Source organism: Panonychus citri, unplaced genomic scaffold, assembly GCF_014898815.1.
Source record: "Panonychus citri isolate SS breed McGregor unplaced genomic scaffold, ASM1489881v1 Contig00139, whole genome shotgun sequence".
NCBI lineage: Eukaryota > Metazoa > Arthropoda > Arachnida > Trombidiformes > Tetranychidae > Panonychus > Panonychus citri.
Window position 1 is genome coordinate 2,234,054 of NW_026515544.1, and position 17,269 is coordinate 2,251,322.

The 17,269-nt window shown below is 30.8% G+C and overlaps 1 protein-coding gene across 1 annotated transcript; it reads right to left on the reverse strand.

Annotated features, from left to right (window-relative positions):
* Positions 1 to 486: 486 nt before the first annotated feature.
* Positions 487 to 16,471, reverse strand: LOC128394010 (uncharacterized). Its single transcript, XM_053354245.1, has 4 exons — positions 16,072 to 16,471; positions 15,417 to 16,015; positions 872 to 3,807; positions 487 to 626 (listed from the first exon to the last, which is right to left on the reverse strand). Exons 1-3 carry the CDS (start codon positions 16,469 to 16,471, stop codon positions 1,408 to 1,410), a joined length of 3,399 nt encoding a protein of 1,132 aa, XP_053210220.1. The 3' UTR covers positions 487 to 626; positions 872 to 1,407.
* Positions 16,472 to 17,269: the final 798 nt, after the last annotated feature.

Here is a 17,269-nt window from a genome sequence, read left to right on the forward strand (position 1 = left end):
AAAACTGTATTTAAATCTCTTGAGGTAACAATCAACTTGATTGTTAAAATGATAATAAGTTTACAGAATCTAAATTAACTTAAACAATGAGATAGGGAAAAAAAAGGTTAATGAAGAAAAAGTTAACAATTAATAATTCATTTCAATTCTCAAGTTAAAAGTTTATTCAACTTTTATTCCTTATTCTCATTAACTAATATATTACCTTTTCTCTCTTGATCATTACTATTATAATTATCTTCTCATCTTCATTAATTATCATGATGATCAAGCAAATTAATTAACCTTTGGGAAAAGTTAATCGTCTAACCAGAAATCATTTGAAAAACCAAGAGTGATGATAAACAATAACAATTAATATCTCATTTTTTTTCGAGCAATTCATTTAATAACAGTAAGAAATTTTTTCTCCTTTAATTGTAATTAATTTAATCGTTTTAATTAATCACAATTAGAATACAACAAGTTGAAAAAATGAAAGTGATTTATATGATTAGTAATTTAAGATTTTACTTGTAATCCAGCGAAACAATTAACGTGTTAATCATTAGATTGTTTGAATTGTTCCTTTCGATGAAATATTTTCCATCCAATTCCAATTTAGTTAATCGTAATTAATTTAATTCCTTTTGATTAAAGATATAGAAAGAAAGAGATAAATCAAATATTAATATTAAATATTTCATCTTAAATTAATCATTTCTGGTGATAATCAAGAGATGATGAGCTTAATTGAAGTGATGAAAGTGTTAATTGTTAAGTCGATGATTAATTTGAAATCAATTTATTTTCCTGCTTCTAATCATTGAGCTTAATTTGTTTTCTCATCAAAGTTTAATTGTGAACATGATTTATATTAATTTTCACTTACAATGTTAATGTTGATGATGATCAGGATGAAGATGAAGATGATAAGTGAAAGTATGGAAAAAATTTCCTTGTTTGTATTAATCAACTTTCGTTAATTGTTGTTTACAAATCCATTAGTTTCATCACTTTTTCGTAATCATCTTGATCATACTGATGGTGTGATGATGATTATCATCATGTTTTCATCTTCATCTTCATGTTTTTGTCAATTTCTTGTATTGATTGAAACGTTTCAAGAGGATTTGTAATTAACTAGATTCGTAACAATCAAACATCAACTTGCAAGTTAATTAAGAGAGTGAAATCTAATAATGACAATCAAACTGATTGTTGACATTCATTATTTACTCATAAACTGTTGTTATTATCAAGAGTTAATCATCAACAACAATTTACATCAACAACTGAGTAGATTATTTAATTTTCGTGATTTCAACAATTTAGTTAATTATCTGTCGAGATGTTGATTTGCTTGTCCATCATCATGAGTAGATCATTTTATCAATCATCTTCATCTGATAATCCACAATTTATTAATCACTTTTTGGTTAAGAAAAAAATATCATTAACTGTTGACTCTTTTCGAGTTGATTTAAATGAACTCGCCGATTTCAGGCCAATCATTCCGATTGAATCGTTTGGGCACTTGGGTGATTTATTATTATTATTATTTGAATTGTTATGATTTGAATTATAAACGCTTTGATTATATTGTTTAAATACATCAACTGGTGAATAATTGTCACTCTCTAAATTGTTATTCTCATTACAATCGCCAATTGTAACGGTATTTTCATCCTCATCGTTTTTATGGTTACTCTTAATTCTGATACTTTTTTTATTCATCGTTGATTTATTATTGTTATTGTTATTATATCTCGTCGATTGAACTGTCCCACCAATAGTACCACCGCCGGGTCGGTTTAGTATTTTGGTTCCACGATTAGACTTTGGTTTATAACAAGAACATAAGATCTTTTTGAAAGCTCGACGAAAATCCCTTGACCAACAAGCATAAATGACCGGATTCATGCCGCTATTCAACCAGCCCAACCAAGTGACCAATGGATAGACAAGATCAGGATTAATTAGACAATAATCACCACAAAATCCCTTGACCAGATTAGCAATGAAAAAGGGTAACCAACATAATATAAAAACTCCCATCACGATGCCCAAAGTTTTGGCCGCTTTTTTTTCCTTGGCTAATTTAGCCAATTTTCGGCTTAATGAAAAAGCTTTCATGTTCCGATGGCGGACTGATGATACTTTAACACTTAGACCATTATCATCTGAGTTAAGGTAATCAGATGATTCTTCAAATGAAACCTCACCCACAAGACGAGGTGATTTAATCTGATGATTGTTGTGAAGATGATGTTGAGATGATTGATTAAAATGATGATGATGATGAAGATGATTATGACTCTCAATTTCACAGTAGCAATTGCTTGAACTCGAGACAACGGGCCCTGAGCTTGGATTTACACTTGCGCCCGTGCTAACACCCGCTCCACCGCCTCGATGTATCCTTAGGACGACAGCGTTGTTTTCATTACCATCAATGGCGGCGATTGATTTAGTTCCACTTCTAACTGATTTTGTCTGTTGAATGGCCGCTCGATAAATCCTCAGGTAAACGACTAACATGATGATCAAAGGTCCATAGAATGAGATGATCGATGAGAAAAGGAGATAACCAACATCTTCCGTAAAGTCACATCGTAAAGGTCGAGGTGGCGAGGAAACCGCTCTCCACCATAAAATGGCCGGGAAAGAGATTAAAGCGGAACAAGTCCAAACAAGTGCGATGAGTATCTTGGCCTTTCTGTTGGTCATTCGAGCAGGATAACTGATTGGATCGGTAATGGCCCAGTAACGGTCAAGTGAGATGACACAAAGATTTAAAATGGAAGCTGTTGAAGCGAGAACATCAAAAGAGTGCCAAAGGTCACACCAATCTTGACCAAATATCCACCATTTGTTCATCACCTCGTGGACCACTGAAGAGGGCATTACAATGGCTCCAACAAGACAATCGGCAACCGCAAGCGAGGCCACAAATAGATTGGTGACCGTATGAAGATAACGTTCCCGACGAATCGCAACCATTATCAATATATTACCAAACATAACGAGAAGACAAATGATTCCTAATAGAAGAGCAAGAAATGGATGATGAATACGAAGATCGGGTTCAGTTGTCCAATTAGCGGAAATAATATCATTTGGATTCAGGGGAGATAATGATGAACCTGAGATGATATAAGATGAATTGATGATTGTATCATTAAATAATGTATTCAAATTGGAAGAGATTACAACTGATTGATTAGTCCAATTAGTTTGTAAATTATCCTGATCGAAGACACTTGTTAGGTTAAATTGTCCATTAAATGGTGAATCGTAAAAATCAAAGACACTTAATGTACTAATACCGAAACCTTGACCAACATAATCAACAATAGATGTTGAATTATCATTATCGATATTAAATTCTGTTGTTGATATGATTGTATTAGTTGGTAAATTGGTGTTGCTTGTTAAATTATGATTACAACAATTTACTATCAAATTGGATCCATTTGATTGGAATGATGAAAGTAATGATCCATTTCCATGGGATAATAAAGGTGAATTTGTTGATGATGATGTTAATCCTTTTGATGATGATGAAAAGATGATAATATTTTTCTCATCATTTGTTTTACCATCAGAATAGAGGGAAGATAAAGATGATGATGAATGAGAGAGTAAAGATGAGCCTTGGACAATTAGTGAGCTAACATTCAGAGCTATTAAAAGGGCAGAGGTGGATAAAGAGGCTAAGGGTGAGGAGGTTGGTGTTGTTGTCGTTGAGCTGATTGACCAAAGGTCACTGATTGTTGGCGATTCCGATTCGGATTCAGATTGATGGTGTTGATGTTGTGACAAGGATGAAAAGATGATGATGGTGATTGGTGATCATGATGATGATCAAATGTTGTCAAGGATTTAGGAGATTCGTAGTGATCAACTGATTCCACCGGTGGTAAAATTGAATTAATCGTTGATTTAGTTATCAGGTTACTTGTTAGATTAGCTGATTTTGGTGTTAATTGTTGTCTAATGGCAACTTTAACCTCTGACATAACCAATGATTTAAAATCATCAAGATTAATTCATTGATTGAGAAGTCAAAAGATTAACTGATTAACTTTGAGATTAACGGGATAACTAAATATACAATGAAAATGTTTTTCTTTTTGTGTTGATCACTATTTTTAATTTTCTTTGCAAAAGTCGAAATAATTAATCCACTGGTATCAAAATTTAATCACAATCAAGTGCATTTGTCAAGTTAAAGTGATTTAAATCAGTGTCACAATTAACTAATGATCGCCGACAACACAAAAGTAACAATATTAATCCCAACAGATTTTAAATGTAACCACTTTTTTCTTGTTGATTGTTGACTGACCTCAATTGTTGTGCATTTAATTTTCTGTCGAATCACTTTAATCACAATTAGTATTGATTATTAGAAACACTGAACACAATCAAATATTCACCATCACAAACTAATTGTTACTTTGATTTGGTTGAGGGGAAAAAGAGTTGAAATTTTCTGGGTTAACTTGATGATAGAAAAAAAATGTTGCAAAACGAAAACAATACAAAAGTGTAAAAAGAACGAGAAAGAATGAAATTTTCGATTAGAATTCAGTTGGAATACGATAAATGACCATGATTATGATGAAATTGATGGAAAGAGAAGGGATGAAATTGGAAGAAAAAATCAAAATCGGTAATCGAAAGTAAAATCACATTGATTTCGAATTGGAATTTGAAACTTTTTCTTAACCTTCTCGTTGATCAGATAAACATGATGATAGAAATGAAAAGTTTACATGATAAATCCATTTGGAATATGAACAACTATTAACAATGGGATGGAATTAAAGTAAATTAAGAAAGTGGATCAGGTTTGTTTAGAGAGAGAAAAAGAAACTTGGAAAACAAAAGATTATAAAGTTAATCATTACATGAGAATTCAATTCATAGGAGATTAAGATGATGACGATTGTTATGATAATCGAAGGACAATATGGAAGATTTTTCTTCCAAGGTAATAGCGATTCTTTAGGCCATTAGAACATCAACAATTCGAGATGTAAACACAGAGAGAAAGTGACTATGAGTGAGAATGATGACAAAAATAAGATAAAAATAAGAAGAAGAAATAAACAAGATTTAGGATTGTAAGTGAATGAGAAAAGAAGATGAAGAAACAAATTCAAGTGAGAGCGAGAGAGAAAGAGAGAGCGTATTCTCATCTTCATCTCCATCACATCTCTCTCTCTCTCTCTCTCTCTCTCTCTCTCTCTCTCTCTCTCTCTCTCTCTCTCTCTCTCTCTCTCTCATCATCATCATCATCATCATCAAGGAGAGTGCGTGTGTGAGTATAAGATAGTGATTGATTGTGTGTGTGTGTTTATAATAAACCTACATGGTGATTTCAGGGGAGATGAAAGAGTAAAGGATGAAAATGAACACTCAGAATTGATGGAGATAAAGGTGAAGATAAAAAAAATAAGATGATGATGTAGATAAAATTAAATCAAATATTGAATGATAATCATACAAAGGGAACCATCTTGTTCAACAGTTTGCTTATCCTTGCAATAATTTTATCCACCATGTTGTTGGTGTTGGGAATGATTCATTCATCTATCAACTCCACTTTCATCAAGTTTCATATAAGGATAAGTTTGAGGATAAAGAATTGAACTTTCATGATCAATTGTTGAAGCCAAAATTTCAATAGCAAGTTAATCATCATTTTCATCCTGATGAATGAATAAAAATTGATGAGCCTAAAGATTTGATATCCGGTGTGAAGGTTCATGTTGTTATTGATGATGATGATGATGAAAAGACTAATGAAGATGAGGATGATAAGTGTATTGAGAGAGGTAAATTTATATCTTCATCTTCTGTGATGATATTGAGGATAAATAGGAAGTTATCTTCATCTTTCTTCAAGAATATTTATCTTAACTTAATATCGTGTTTATTATTATATTTATTATCGATAATAATTCTTACCTTTTGGCTCATATTATTTTCCCTGAATTCTCAGAGTAACTTAGTTGCTTTTTTATTCCATATTATTATTATTATCATATCAACATTTACCTGAGTCTTATGTTTAACCTTTAGGCTATTCAATTTCATCGGATTAATAAGTTTCATCAACAACACAAAAAAAGGTCACGATAATGATAAGGAAAAAGTTTATCAGAATTTTATATGTTCTCTCATGATTATTATCATTAAGGGCTGAGAATTCTATGTATTAATATTTAAATGGAGAAAATGATTTTTTCCCATGAACCTTGGAAATTTTTTCTTTCAGAACTTTTTTCATTCATTTATTATTTTCAGTCTTTCTTTGAGCAATAATTTCAAATGCTACAGAATTTTCTGGTAATTAGAATGACAATTAGCATTCTTTTGTAATTTTCTCTTGAATTCTTTACCAATTTAATCTTTAATTTTTTATCATGAAGTTTCATCTTTCAGGGGAAGATGAAATAAATTTGACGATTTTTGATATTTTCTGGGCAATGACATTTCTTTTTCAACAAATTTTATGTTTTTCTAATTTGATTGTAGTTGATTGTGTTTATGATTAAGCGATAATCGTGATAATGATGGAGAGCATGATGATGAAATTTCGTCAGAATCTGGAATCACATTCATCAATGGATGAAAACTCATGAGAGAGAGATTTTTTTCCCAAGGCTCTCTAAGGTCAGAATGTTGTTTTTGTTGTTGTTATTGTTCAGTTGGAGGAAGTTGGAATGAAGAAGAAAAAAGTTCCAAATTCAGTTTCACCATTCATTCATGATACAACTACACCAACAAAAAGCTCATTCACCCATGAAACAATTTATAAGGAAAAGATGAAAAAAAATAGGAAAAAATTGTCCTGGAAATTTCATCAATCAGTTTATTCAGTTTTTTTTGTGAATGGTAAAAGTGGTTAACGTTTGGTGTCAAAGATCAGAATAAAAGTTCAGAAGTTTTCGTCATCGCCATTGAGTATGATACATTTTTCATGGTGTCCCAATATCAATCGGACTTTAAACCGGATCTAAAATTATGATAATTAAATCACATCTGAGCTTTCGGTTTTTTTCATTTACATATGAAAATGAACTGAAATAATTGAACTCAGAGCGATTGAGATGATATTTTCATGGTGATTTCTCAAAACAATGAATTTCCTGTGAATTGCCATTGAATTATTTGTTACCATTATGATTGTTTCCATTTCTCACCTCGAAATAAATGTTATAATATTCATATGAAGAGGAGTAAAAAGTAACAAGATATTTTCTTGTTATTCAGAACTTTTTTTCTTCCTCACAACTTTATCATTTCCATGATAATAATCATGAATCTCTTTTGAATCTTGAGTCAATCTTTCGTTATTATCATTGAACAGGATCCATTAACCATTCTTGTCCATGATAATGATTATAATAGTAAACAGTCATTCCCTGTATCATGTTCATCTTTCATGTTCATTCATTTTATTTCAATCTCATAATCATGGGTATTCCTTATCTCCATCATATTTGGCATCTTTTCATCATTTTCATCTTCTCTTTCAGGGTGACAAAAAGACGAGCAGAGATGAAAAAGGAAAAAAAACTAATAGAAGAATGAGAGAAATATTAATACATTCGAACCTCGATATTTCCTGTTCTAGTTCCTGAACCTTTTCCTTCATCGTCTTCATCATTTTCTTCCTCTTCTTTTATCATCTCTTCCCTTCAACGTCCTCACTTCATTCACCCCATAGGTTCAATCGGATAGATTTTTATTCAGATTAAAATCCTGAGTGTAACCAGATACCTTTCAGAATCCATTGGAATCTTATTATCTAATATTTTCTCTGATATATTTTCTGTTATTCCAATCGACTCCACCTTATCCAATTCTCTCTCTCTCTCTCATTATCCATTTCCATTCATTTATCCCACTTTATCATCTTTATCCTCCCACTCTTATCTTCTCATCACCTTGATAACCCAATAAATCTGATCCAATACCTTTCATCTTATTCATTAAATTGATAAACTAATCAATAGATATTACAACTGATCATCTTCATGCTTATTATTATTTCTATTTGTAAATTGTTACCATAACAATCAATCCTGAATAATGAATCAAACAATTAAATCAGTCGTATTGACAATTGATAATAATAATACATAATTGAACAAATAGACTGAATCAGTTTACAATACACTTCAATTGATTCAGATTCTTATTTCTGTGTAAAGAAAAATTGTCAAATTAGTTTTTCCAAACCATTTACTTAAATCTTACAAATGATTAGAATAATTAAATAGAAATAATCAAATTGATTCTAGAAACTCAATCTTGTGAGTGTTTAATACTTTACATTATAATCAAGTTCGTGAGTAACATGATACAGGGAAGATTTGAATGAATTTCTCGTCTAAATAGTCGAAAAATACTTTATAATCTAATAGAAAAATGTTCGAAATTTGAGTTTCGAGGGAATCTGATCTCTTCGTTCTATGTAAATAGAGACAATGAGGCCAAGGTGAAGGAGAGAAAAAAAGTTCGACGGGGAAAATAAAGTTCTAACTGTAATAAGATTGTCCATTCTATCATTTCATGATAATGAAACTGAGATTTTTAGGGTCAATTCGATACTTAGACCATTTCAATTGTGATGAAACAGAATTGATTAGGGTTCGAATTGGCAAAGAAAAATGAATTCGCAAAAAAGTTTTCATAAGTTCCTTAATTTAATGATGAAAAGATTGATTGATTTACTTTAATTAACACTCAACGAAACTCAGAACGATAGATGGCTTATGACTTGTTGAGAAATTGGAACTTTTTTAGAATCAAATGGTGAAAGGGAAAAGAGCAAATTATATTCGATACATGGAACCAGAAAAAAAACTTCGATTAATGAACTAAATGAGTTATGAATTTTTGAGAGAAAAAAGTTCTGATATTATCAATGATTACGACGATAAATCAAATACCGAGTGAGAATCAAAATTTTCCACAAAATCGAAGAAAAAAAACCTTTCACCGACTATTAAGCAATTAGATTAACCTTAATTCAGTTTACCAAATTGATATTAAACACAATTAACTGATTGGTTACCCAATTTCCACTAATTTAAACTGATTATTTTCCAGTTTTAAAATTTGTTTCATGTTAATCAGTAAGTTGATTGTTATCCGATGATTTTGATGATTCATTGATTTATTAATTACAAACGGCAACAGATTTGATTTCATTGAGATTAACATGATAATCATCATGGTTAGAATATAAAAAAAGCCAAAATTCAAATTAGATTGAGAGTTTATTGTTTGTATCATGATCGATGTTACATTGAATTTTTTCATTGAGAATTTTAAATTGTTGGTTTAATTTGATTCTTACTGAATGGAAGGTGACTTGGGCTCCATGGTGTTTAGATAATTTATCCACTATTCACTTGGTGGAAATTGATTCTCACCCTATCAATAGACTATTCCAACTATTAGAACTTTTCCCTGTAATCTTTTTCTCTCATGAGGCATTTCAGCTTCTTTTTCAAGCATAACAATTTAATTGTGAACAATAAAATCTCCTGAACTTTTTTTCTCCCATTTCTCATCATCATGTTGTTCACATTGACTTTCTTGTTACACTGAATCTCGTTCATTTGATTCTCATTGTGCTACTCATTTGATATCATCATGAAACATGATGATAATCTATTGGTCATCAAATCATTCGGATTCTGGAGAGAGAAAGATGAAATCAATTGAATTATCTGCTCAGAAAGTGACCAAATCTATTGTGATTAAAGAAATCAGGTTGATATAAACAGTTGAATTGTTCGTGTCTCTGAATTTCACCATAATCACCAAGATTACATGGTAATCTACAGTTTCTGATTAAAGATTCAGCAATAGATTCCAATACTCCATTGGCTCTGGAAAGTTCATAAATCTGAGAATTAAGTTTTGAGGTAACAAGATGCCCAATACGATTTCGTAATAATATTATCAAAACAAGAATAAGATATTTATTACCATGAAATAATAATCATGACTTTAAGGATGAATAAGGAAAAAGATTCACCAGTAAGTATCATGATAGGAAAATTGTAATCCTATTGTCTCTCATATTAATTAGATGTACATCCAACTCTATGCTTCATCGTTCCCACCTCTCTTTCTCTAACAATATTACATGTAATTTATATGAATTTCAGGGTGAAAATTGCTATTCACATGATGGAAATTAAGTTCTATCTTCTCATGAGCTTTTACCAACCTTGATACAGAAAGATTACTCTTCATAAACAAGTAATTCCATTATCACTCCCACTCTCTCCTTTTGATATTTGAAATAAAATTTTCTTTTTCATTTGAATCCTTGTAAAGAACTTTTAATTAAGATCAAGAGGATGATGATAAGAGATTGAGATGATTTTATCATCATCATTATTAGTGAGAAACACACATCTTGCAAATCCCACCTCGGAAACTTTTCCTTTGTGGTATTAGCAAAATCTAACGTTTATTAGGTTAATTCTGGAGAGGAAAAGTTTTCTGTTCTTTCAACAATAAGTTCAATGGTAATGCAAGGTCATCGTTTGACCTCTCATTTGAAGATAGTCAAATGTTCAATAGGAGGGCGATAGAGGTTGAATTTTGTTATATTTCTGGTTTTAGTAAGCAAATAAAAAGATATAACCATAAAAATAATAATGATAACGATAATAGTCACTTTGGAACTTTTGTTTTATCCCCTGAATTCAGAACTCTAGCAAATTAAACATGATTGTTATCGAGTTTCATCATGAAGATGGGAAGAAACTCTTTTGAAATTAAATGGGAGTGAAAATAAGGTTGAAAGTTTTTTTTTTATGAAAAATTTTCGATTTTTTTCTCACCCCTAATCTTTCAGCCTATTCAGTAACCATGACCATCGACTTGACCATCGACCATTATTGAAGAAATGGACATTTAAGCTTTTATTTCATAAGGAATTGCTTTTATCTGATTCAAAGTAACTTTTTCAATCCAATAACTTTAACTCATATGGGTGAGGAAATGATGAATTTTCAGATTCCAATCTTTTTTTTATCATGTTCTCTGTATGAAATTTTCAGTATCCTCTTGATTTTATAATTTTATGGAAGCAGATCAGATGACTAAACAGCAAGTAGATTACTGAGTTCATGGGATGAATGAAATATATGTAATCGTTGATATCAAACATTAGGAACTGAGAGTGAAAGTAAAGTCAAAAGTAAATGAAACTTGAAATTTAAAGTTTTCTGTCCAGATATGATCTCGAAAACTTTCTCGACTTCTCTATTAGTTCATCTATCTCATGATTCTCATCATCACTAGAATTCTGAGTAGAATATGACTAAAATTGATGGCGAAAACTAATGTACTTGCTAACGTGATAATGCCAAAGTAAAGCCAAAGTCTCTCTCGCTCTCTTGTTGTATCATGAGTTTGAAATCGAGTGGAATTGGTCTGAAATTTCCAGAAATTCCAATAGGAGGAAAATACAGCATTCTATCGGAATCATTACTCTTCATTAGAGAATAATTTAAATTGAGTCATTCGTTGGACTTTAGGTGTAACCATCTAACGATCATGTTTCATCATGAAGATGACAAGAACTATTTGGTGAAGAACTCAGTGAAATGTATACATTTTATCATGAGATTTATCTTTGGGTGTGTTACTTACCTGTGATCCAATTCAATGATTATGATTCAATGTTGTGAATCTAAAAGGCGGTAACATAATTCAGAAATTTTTTTCAATATAAAAGTAAATCGTTTGTTATAATTAGATTGTGGAGTTGATGATAATTTATAATCTAATCTTATTCGGTAGTTAATCCTTACTTATTGTCTAAGATCAAGTTTCAGATCAGATTCTAAGAATGGGATTGTCCAAATTATTAGATTTCTATTGATGAATGCTGATGATTTATTATCACAAAAGAACAGGTAAGTTCAGAGATATTGAAATTAGTTTCACAAGAGATTTAATTGAACAATAGTTGAGAGAGTCATCACCATGATCTCATTGATCTTTTGAAACTTAGAGTTAAATCAATTTAATATAATTCATGTTCCAACAAAAAACGAAATGAAATCCTATTAATGCAATTAATCAATTCTCTCAATGAATATTTGTTGTCCCGTTTGTTTTTATTTTCACCATAAAGTCAATCTCACAATTTAATCTACCCATGGTAATCCCTCTCATCTTCATCAACATTATTCATGAAACTTTAATCTAAATAAAACTCACTGATTTTCATTGAAATCCTCTGAGTTTTCAACCACTCTAATCTCCCTGATTCAGTCTTAACTTTATCCACTTTTGTTTCAAACTCTTTCAAGATTCAAGTATCATCTGAATACATTATGATTCCAGAAGCTTTTGTGATGATAGGAGCAAGAATCAAGTTCAATGGGAAAAAGTTGGAGGACAAGGATGATCATGGTGATGATAAAGTGAATGATGGTGATACATGAACAATGGAAAACAGAACTTTGGTCGAACCAATAGTAAAATTAGTTCGTAGTGAGAGAGAGAGAAAAAAAAGAAAAAAGTTTAACACTAAATAAATATTTCCAAAGGAAGGAGACAAAGTGAAAGAGATCAGAGAAGATTTTTCATCAAATTCGTTCAGGGAGAATTATTCCTGAGGATCGACCTTGATATTTATTATACTCATGATGGAATCAGAAAGAGGAAAATTTAATGAAAAATTTAAATGGAAAGAGAGAAAGTTCTGAGAGAAAAAGAGAAAAAATTCTTGCTCTTCCATCTGAATCTCTCATCATCATAGTCCCTTAGACTTTTTTGTTACTATCTTCATGTTTCAAAATCGATATCATGTTCCATGTGAATGAATAATCATCTCATGATTGCTCAGTTCAGGTCCAAGTTCTGAAGGGAGCTTAACCAAAATCTCAATCGATTGAGCAACATATTCAATGTAACTATATTTCTAATGAAAAGATATATAACTTGCTCTCTCCCCTGTTGGTTATCATGAATTAATCATTAACAACAAGGAATTTGTTTCCTCCAATTGAACTTTTATCTCTCTTTTTCTTTGTCTCTCTGTCTCCTTCTTGAGTTTAGGGTGAAAAGTTCAGATTGATTCAGTTGATTAGATTATCTCTTTTCTTCAAATTGTTTCCAAAGTTTTGGTTATCTTTATAATGTAACCGTTCAGTTAATAGACTGAACTATTTCATGATAAGATCTATTCCATTGTGGAAACTGTGTAAATTTTTGAATGATTTTCATTTGACAACAAGGTGACAAACAAAACAGTTAAACAACAATGAGAATGACAGATTTACATTCATGTAGATTATGAAAAAGGAGGAAAAAAATTCCCATGGAAACTGAATTTTATTCAGAACTTTGGAAGTCTTTCCATAAGGTCAAATTGGTTTACTCACCATGTAAACATCGGTAGGGAAAACTTGATGATATTTGTAAATGTATCTTCAAATGGGGAACAAGATGAAGACACTGGGAGTGGGAAAAAAGTTATTCAAATGAATTTTGGGTGGAAAAATATATTATGTGATTCTAAGTCGATAAGTTGAAAAGTTGATTATAAATTCATGTGAAAGAAAAACGATAATCATGAACTTTAAATGAATACAGAATAATGAGTAATCCAAAGTGAAGAGAGAGAAAAATTTGCTGAGATGAGAAAAAAACACTCGATGGAAAAAAGTTGAGCTCCGGAAGAGAAAGAAAAAGTTCTTAAAGTTCAAAGGGAAAACTCAGAAGTTCAGAATCAAAATATTCCCTCTTTTATTGTTATTACAATTTTCTTGTTTGATTGTGAGTTCTGGTTATCAAAATTCACAGAATTCCATATGAAACAAACAAGTAACTAGAGAAAGAAAAAAAGTTCATGATAACTTGAATTTTTCGCATTCTTTTTTCATGATTCTTACATATTATCATATTATTCTTGCATGTTCAATGATTATCTTTGATAAGTAATCATGAACACTCAATAACAATCATCATCAGGAAGATAATCTTGTTGACATGATGATAATCATATAACAATAAAATATAAATGAGATTCTGAGTGATTTGATTCAGGTAATCAGGATAAATCAAGTAAGAAATAAAAATCGGATGAGTTCAAGACTATTTGAAACTTTATTTTGCATCATGATTACCATGATGATTATCAGATTGAAGTTCATGGATAATCATTTCAACCTGTTTTTACAAAATGTTCATAAATCCCCATGAGACTTAAATCCAATGGATTAACACAGCTTATCATGTAGTAAATAATATAAGGAATCACCCTGAATTAGGATGAAATTTTGAGTAAACATTTTGCCACCATGGAAAATGACCTTTTTTTTCATGGTAACAATTCAATGTTTTCATGATACCCAATCAACAGAAGAGACTCCAGTTAGAGTCAAAAATTATTCTCACTCGGCCATTTAGACTCTCAATTGACTCAAAAGAATAAGACCCGGATTGACTCTAAAATGACAGATTTGATGCGCTTAAAGATTCAAAATTGATTCAAATGAACTCCTTTTTAGTTGCAATTGACTCAAATTCGACTGTCGTTGTTGTCAAAAAATATTGATTCTAACTGATTGATATGAGAATCAGAAAATCAAGAATCTAGTACCAATGAATCAATTAAAAAAATCAATAAGATTTTGATCGCGAATTTCCGAAAGATTAACAAATTAGAAGAAACAAAAATCCGATAGAAATCATTATTTATTTATATTATGAATCTCAAGATTAGGGAAAACTTTGTGTTATTGCTATAGAATCTAGAAAATCAAAATTTGTTTTGTCGTATTCCTGGTCATGAATCTTGTCATTTTGCGATCTCAAAATTGTGTTTCTTGCACAAAAGGCTTTGATGATTCGCTTGCGAACTTCATTCTCGGCTTTTGATGAATACTTTAGAATGTCGGCTTTCCTGAAACAATGATCTGTATAAAAAATCTAATTAGTTTGATTCTCAGGATTTTGATTTTACTTATTCTATTGAGAAACTCACTTATGAAAGCTTGAACTCGATTCAGTCCAAGTTTAAAATCAAAATCTCCTTGGATTCTTGCATTGAGTGGGTCTTCAAATCCCCAAATGAATGCAAGTGGATATTTTGCTGTATTGCTCCAGAAAATTTGTATCAATTGAAATATATGATTCCAAAGTTTTTTGATCTAAACTTTTTACCAAGTGTTACATTTTGTAATAACTTTCTGGAAAACTCATTACAATTTGATAAGCGAATGAAGTTGGATCACCTGGTCTTGCGTTTCTGATTGCTGATTTATATTGATCAAAATCAATGGAATCAATCCTTCAAGAAAGATCTTATTCTGTTGACATGAAAATCATAATTATTAATTAAAAATATGAAAATAAGAACTTGAATCCAAACATACTTTTGTACTATTTTTATAAGTTCTGTCTGTTTCTGGAATAGACTGAGCAGTTTCATCCTCTTTCTTTGTTTGATGATCAACCAATTTGATGAAATCAGACAAAAGGTTGATAACTGTTAGCAGAATAGATCCAGTCGTATCTCTGTCTGATAGGTTTGATTTCATCTTATCTAGATCTTTCAACTGTTCATAAACACTTTTAATCAAAATCTGAGTTATTGAAAGATCTAACTCTGATCTATGTGAATCTATTCTCGGCTTTTCAAACTCTTGAACCTTTGCTTTATAATCAGGAAAGTCCAGATCTTTACCAATATTATTCTCATCCTCGCACGGTTTAGAATTCTCGAGCTTCACCTGCTTTTTTGTTTCAGATGTATTTGAATCAATTTTTTCAGTTTGAGAATCATTTCCAAATATATAGCTCAAGATTCTAGAACTGAAAACTTGCTTTGGAGGAAGATCATCAGCTGAATCTAATGGAACATGAGTAAGCTCTGTAACATAGTCAGTATATTTCTTGATTTTCTTCATACCATTCAGAGCTTGATTTCTATCTACGTTTTCTTTCAACGATTTGCCTATTTCTAGAGGAGAATCTGAAAAAAGATAAATTTACTAAATTATAATTTTTCAACCACTTTTTTTGACTCACCTCCAATAGCAATGATAGATACATAAACATCATACGTCCTTAGTTGGATCTTGAAACAGTTTTCACTTAAGTCCATAAACTTTGTGAAAGGTAATTTGAATCCAAAACTTTTGAGCTGAGATTCCTGAATCTTCACAAGGAACGGTTGATTCAAAGATTCATACTTTTCATTCAAAATAAATGGATTCAAAATCACATAAAGTAGATTCTTTGGCAATTTATCTACAAGTTTATCAGAATCACATTTCTCAGAAGACTTTTTCTTTTCTAATAGCGTTGATTTTTTGTTGATATCACTTGAAAGTTTTCTCTTGATTCCAGCACTTGTTGATGGTTGACACAATGATGTTTCACTTTCAACAGATTGTTTTAAATTTTCTTTAGGACCAAAGGTTTTCATATTTCTTTTCAAAAAAGACATTTTTTCCCTTTGAAACACAAAAATTATTTGATTGTGAAGAGAAACAGTTTATAAATACTCTGCAAGGAAATCATTTCCGGAAAAGGAAATTTTTAATGGGAAAAGTAACTTTGATTCTAATGAAGGGGATGAGATAATTGATTCCCCATTTTGAAATAATTTTGTGATTAGATTGAATCAGATTGGGGATAAATGTGACTATTTCGTAATACAATGCATATTGAGCACGTGATTTAAAGCTGATTCAAAATCTATGAAAATAATTTGTCTTTGAAAATTGAAAATTTGAAAGAAGTAAATGAAAATGTTACTTTTTTGATTGCAAAACTTCTTGAATCCTATTCATATGATCACTTTGGGTTTTTCTTTGCTAGTAGAAATTGATCCCACAATCCATTTTCTTTCATGAATTTAATGGCGTCGAGTGAAACTTGAGTGGATTCATCTTTAGAACTTTCTCCTTGATTATTATCATCAACACTGGATTCTTCTGGGTTTCATCGTCGATATTCTTCTGTTTCTTAGATTTGAATCTTCTGATGTCAATGATGATTTCCTTTTTTTGGAAATTGAGATTTCTTCGTCGGTGGTTTCATCTTGGCATGTATTAGAAACAATGCTTGAACAAGCATTTTCAGTCATCGAAGATTCACCGTCAGTATTTTCTCTGTTGATTTGTTCAAGATTCATCGAGCTTGAATCATCGGTTTTCTCAAAAACTTGATTCTTTTCAATGGAATCAATTTTAACAGAATCAACATCGGATTCTATTCTTTC

Bases quoted from the DNA above. Each gene is read 5' to 3' on its own strand.
- LOC128394010 (XM_053354245.1), bottom strand. From the start codon at position 16,471: ATGAAAACCTTTGGTCCTAAAGAAAATTTAAAACAATCTGTTGAAAGT. The intron at 16,016-16,071 runs GTGAGTCAAAAA...ATCTTTTTTCAG, and splicing joins ATCTATCATTGCTATTGGAG to ATTCTCCTCTAGAAATAGGC. The intron at 3,808-15,416 runs GTATGTTTGGAT...ATCATCTTTTCA, and splicing joins CTTATAAAAATAGTACAAAA to TCCTTGTCACAACATCAACA.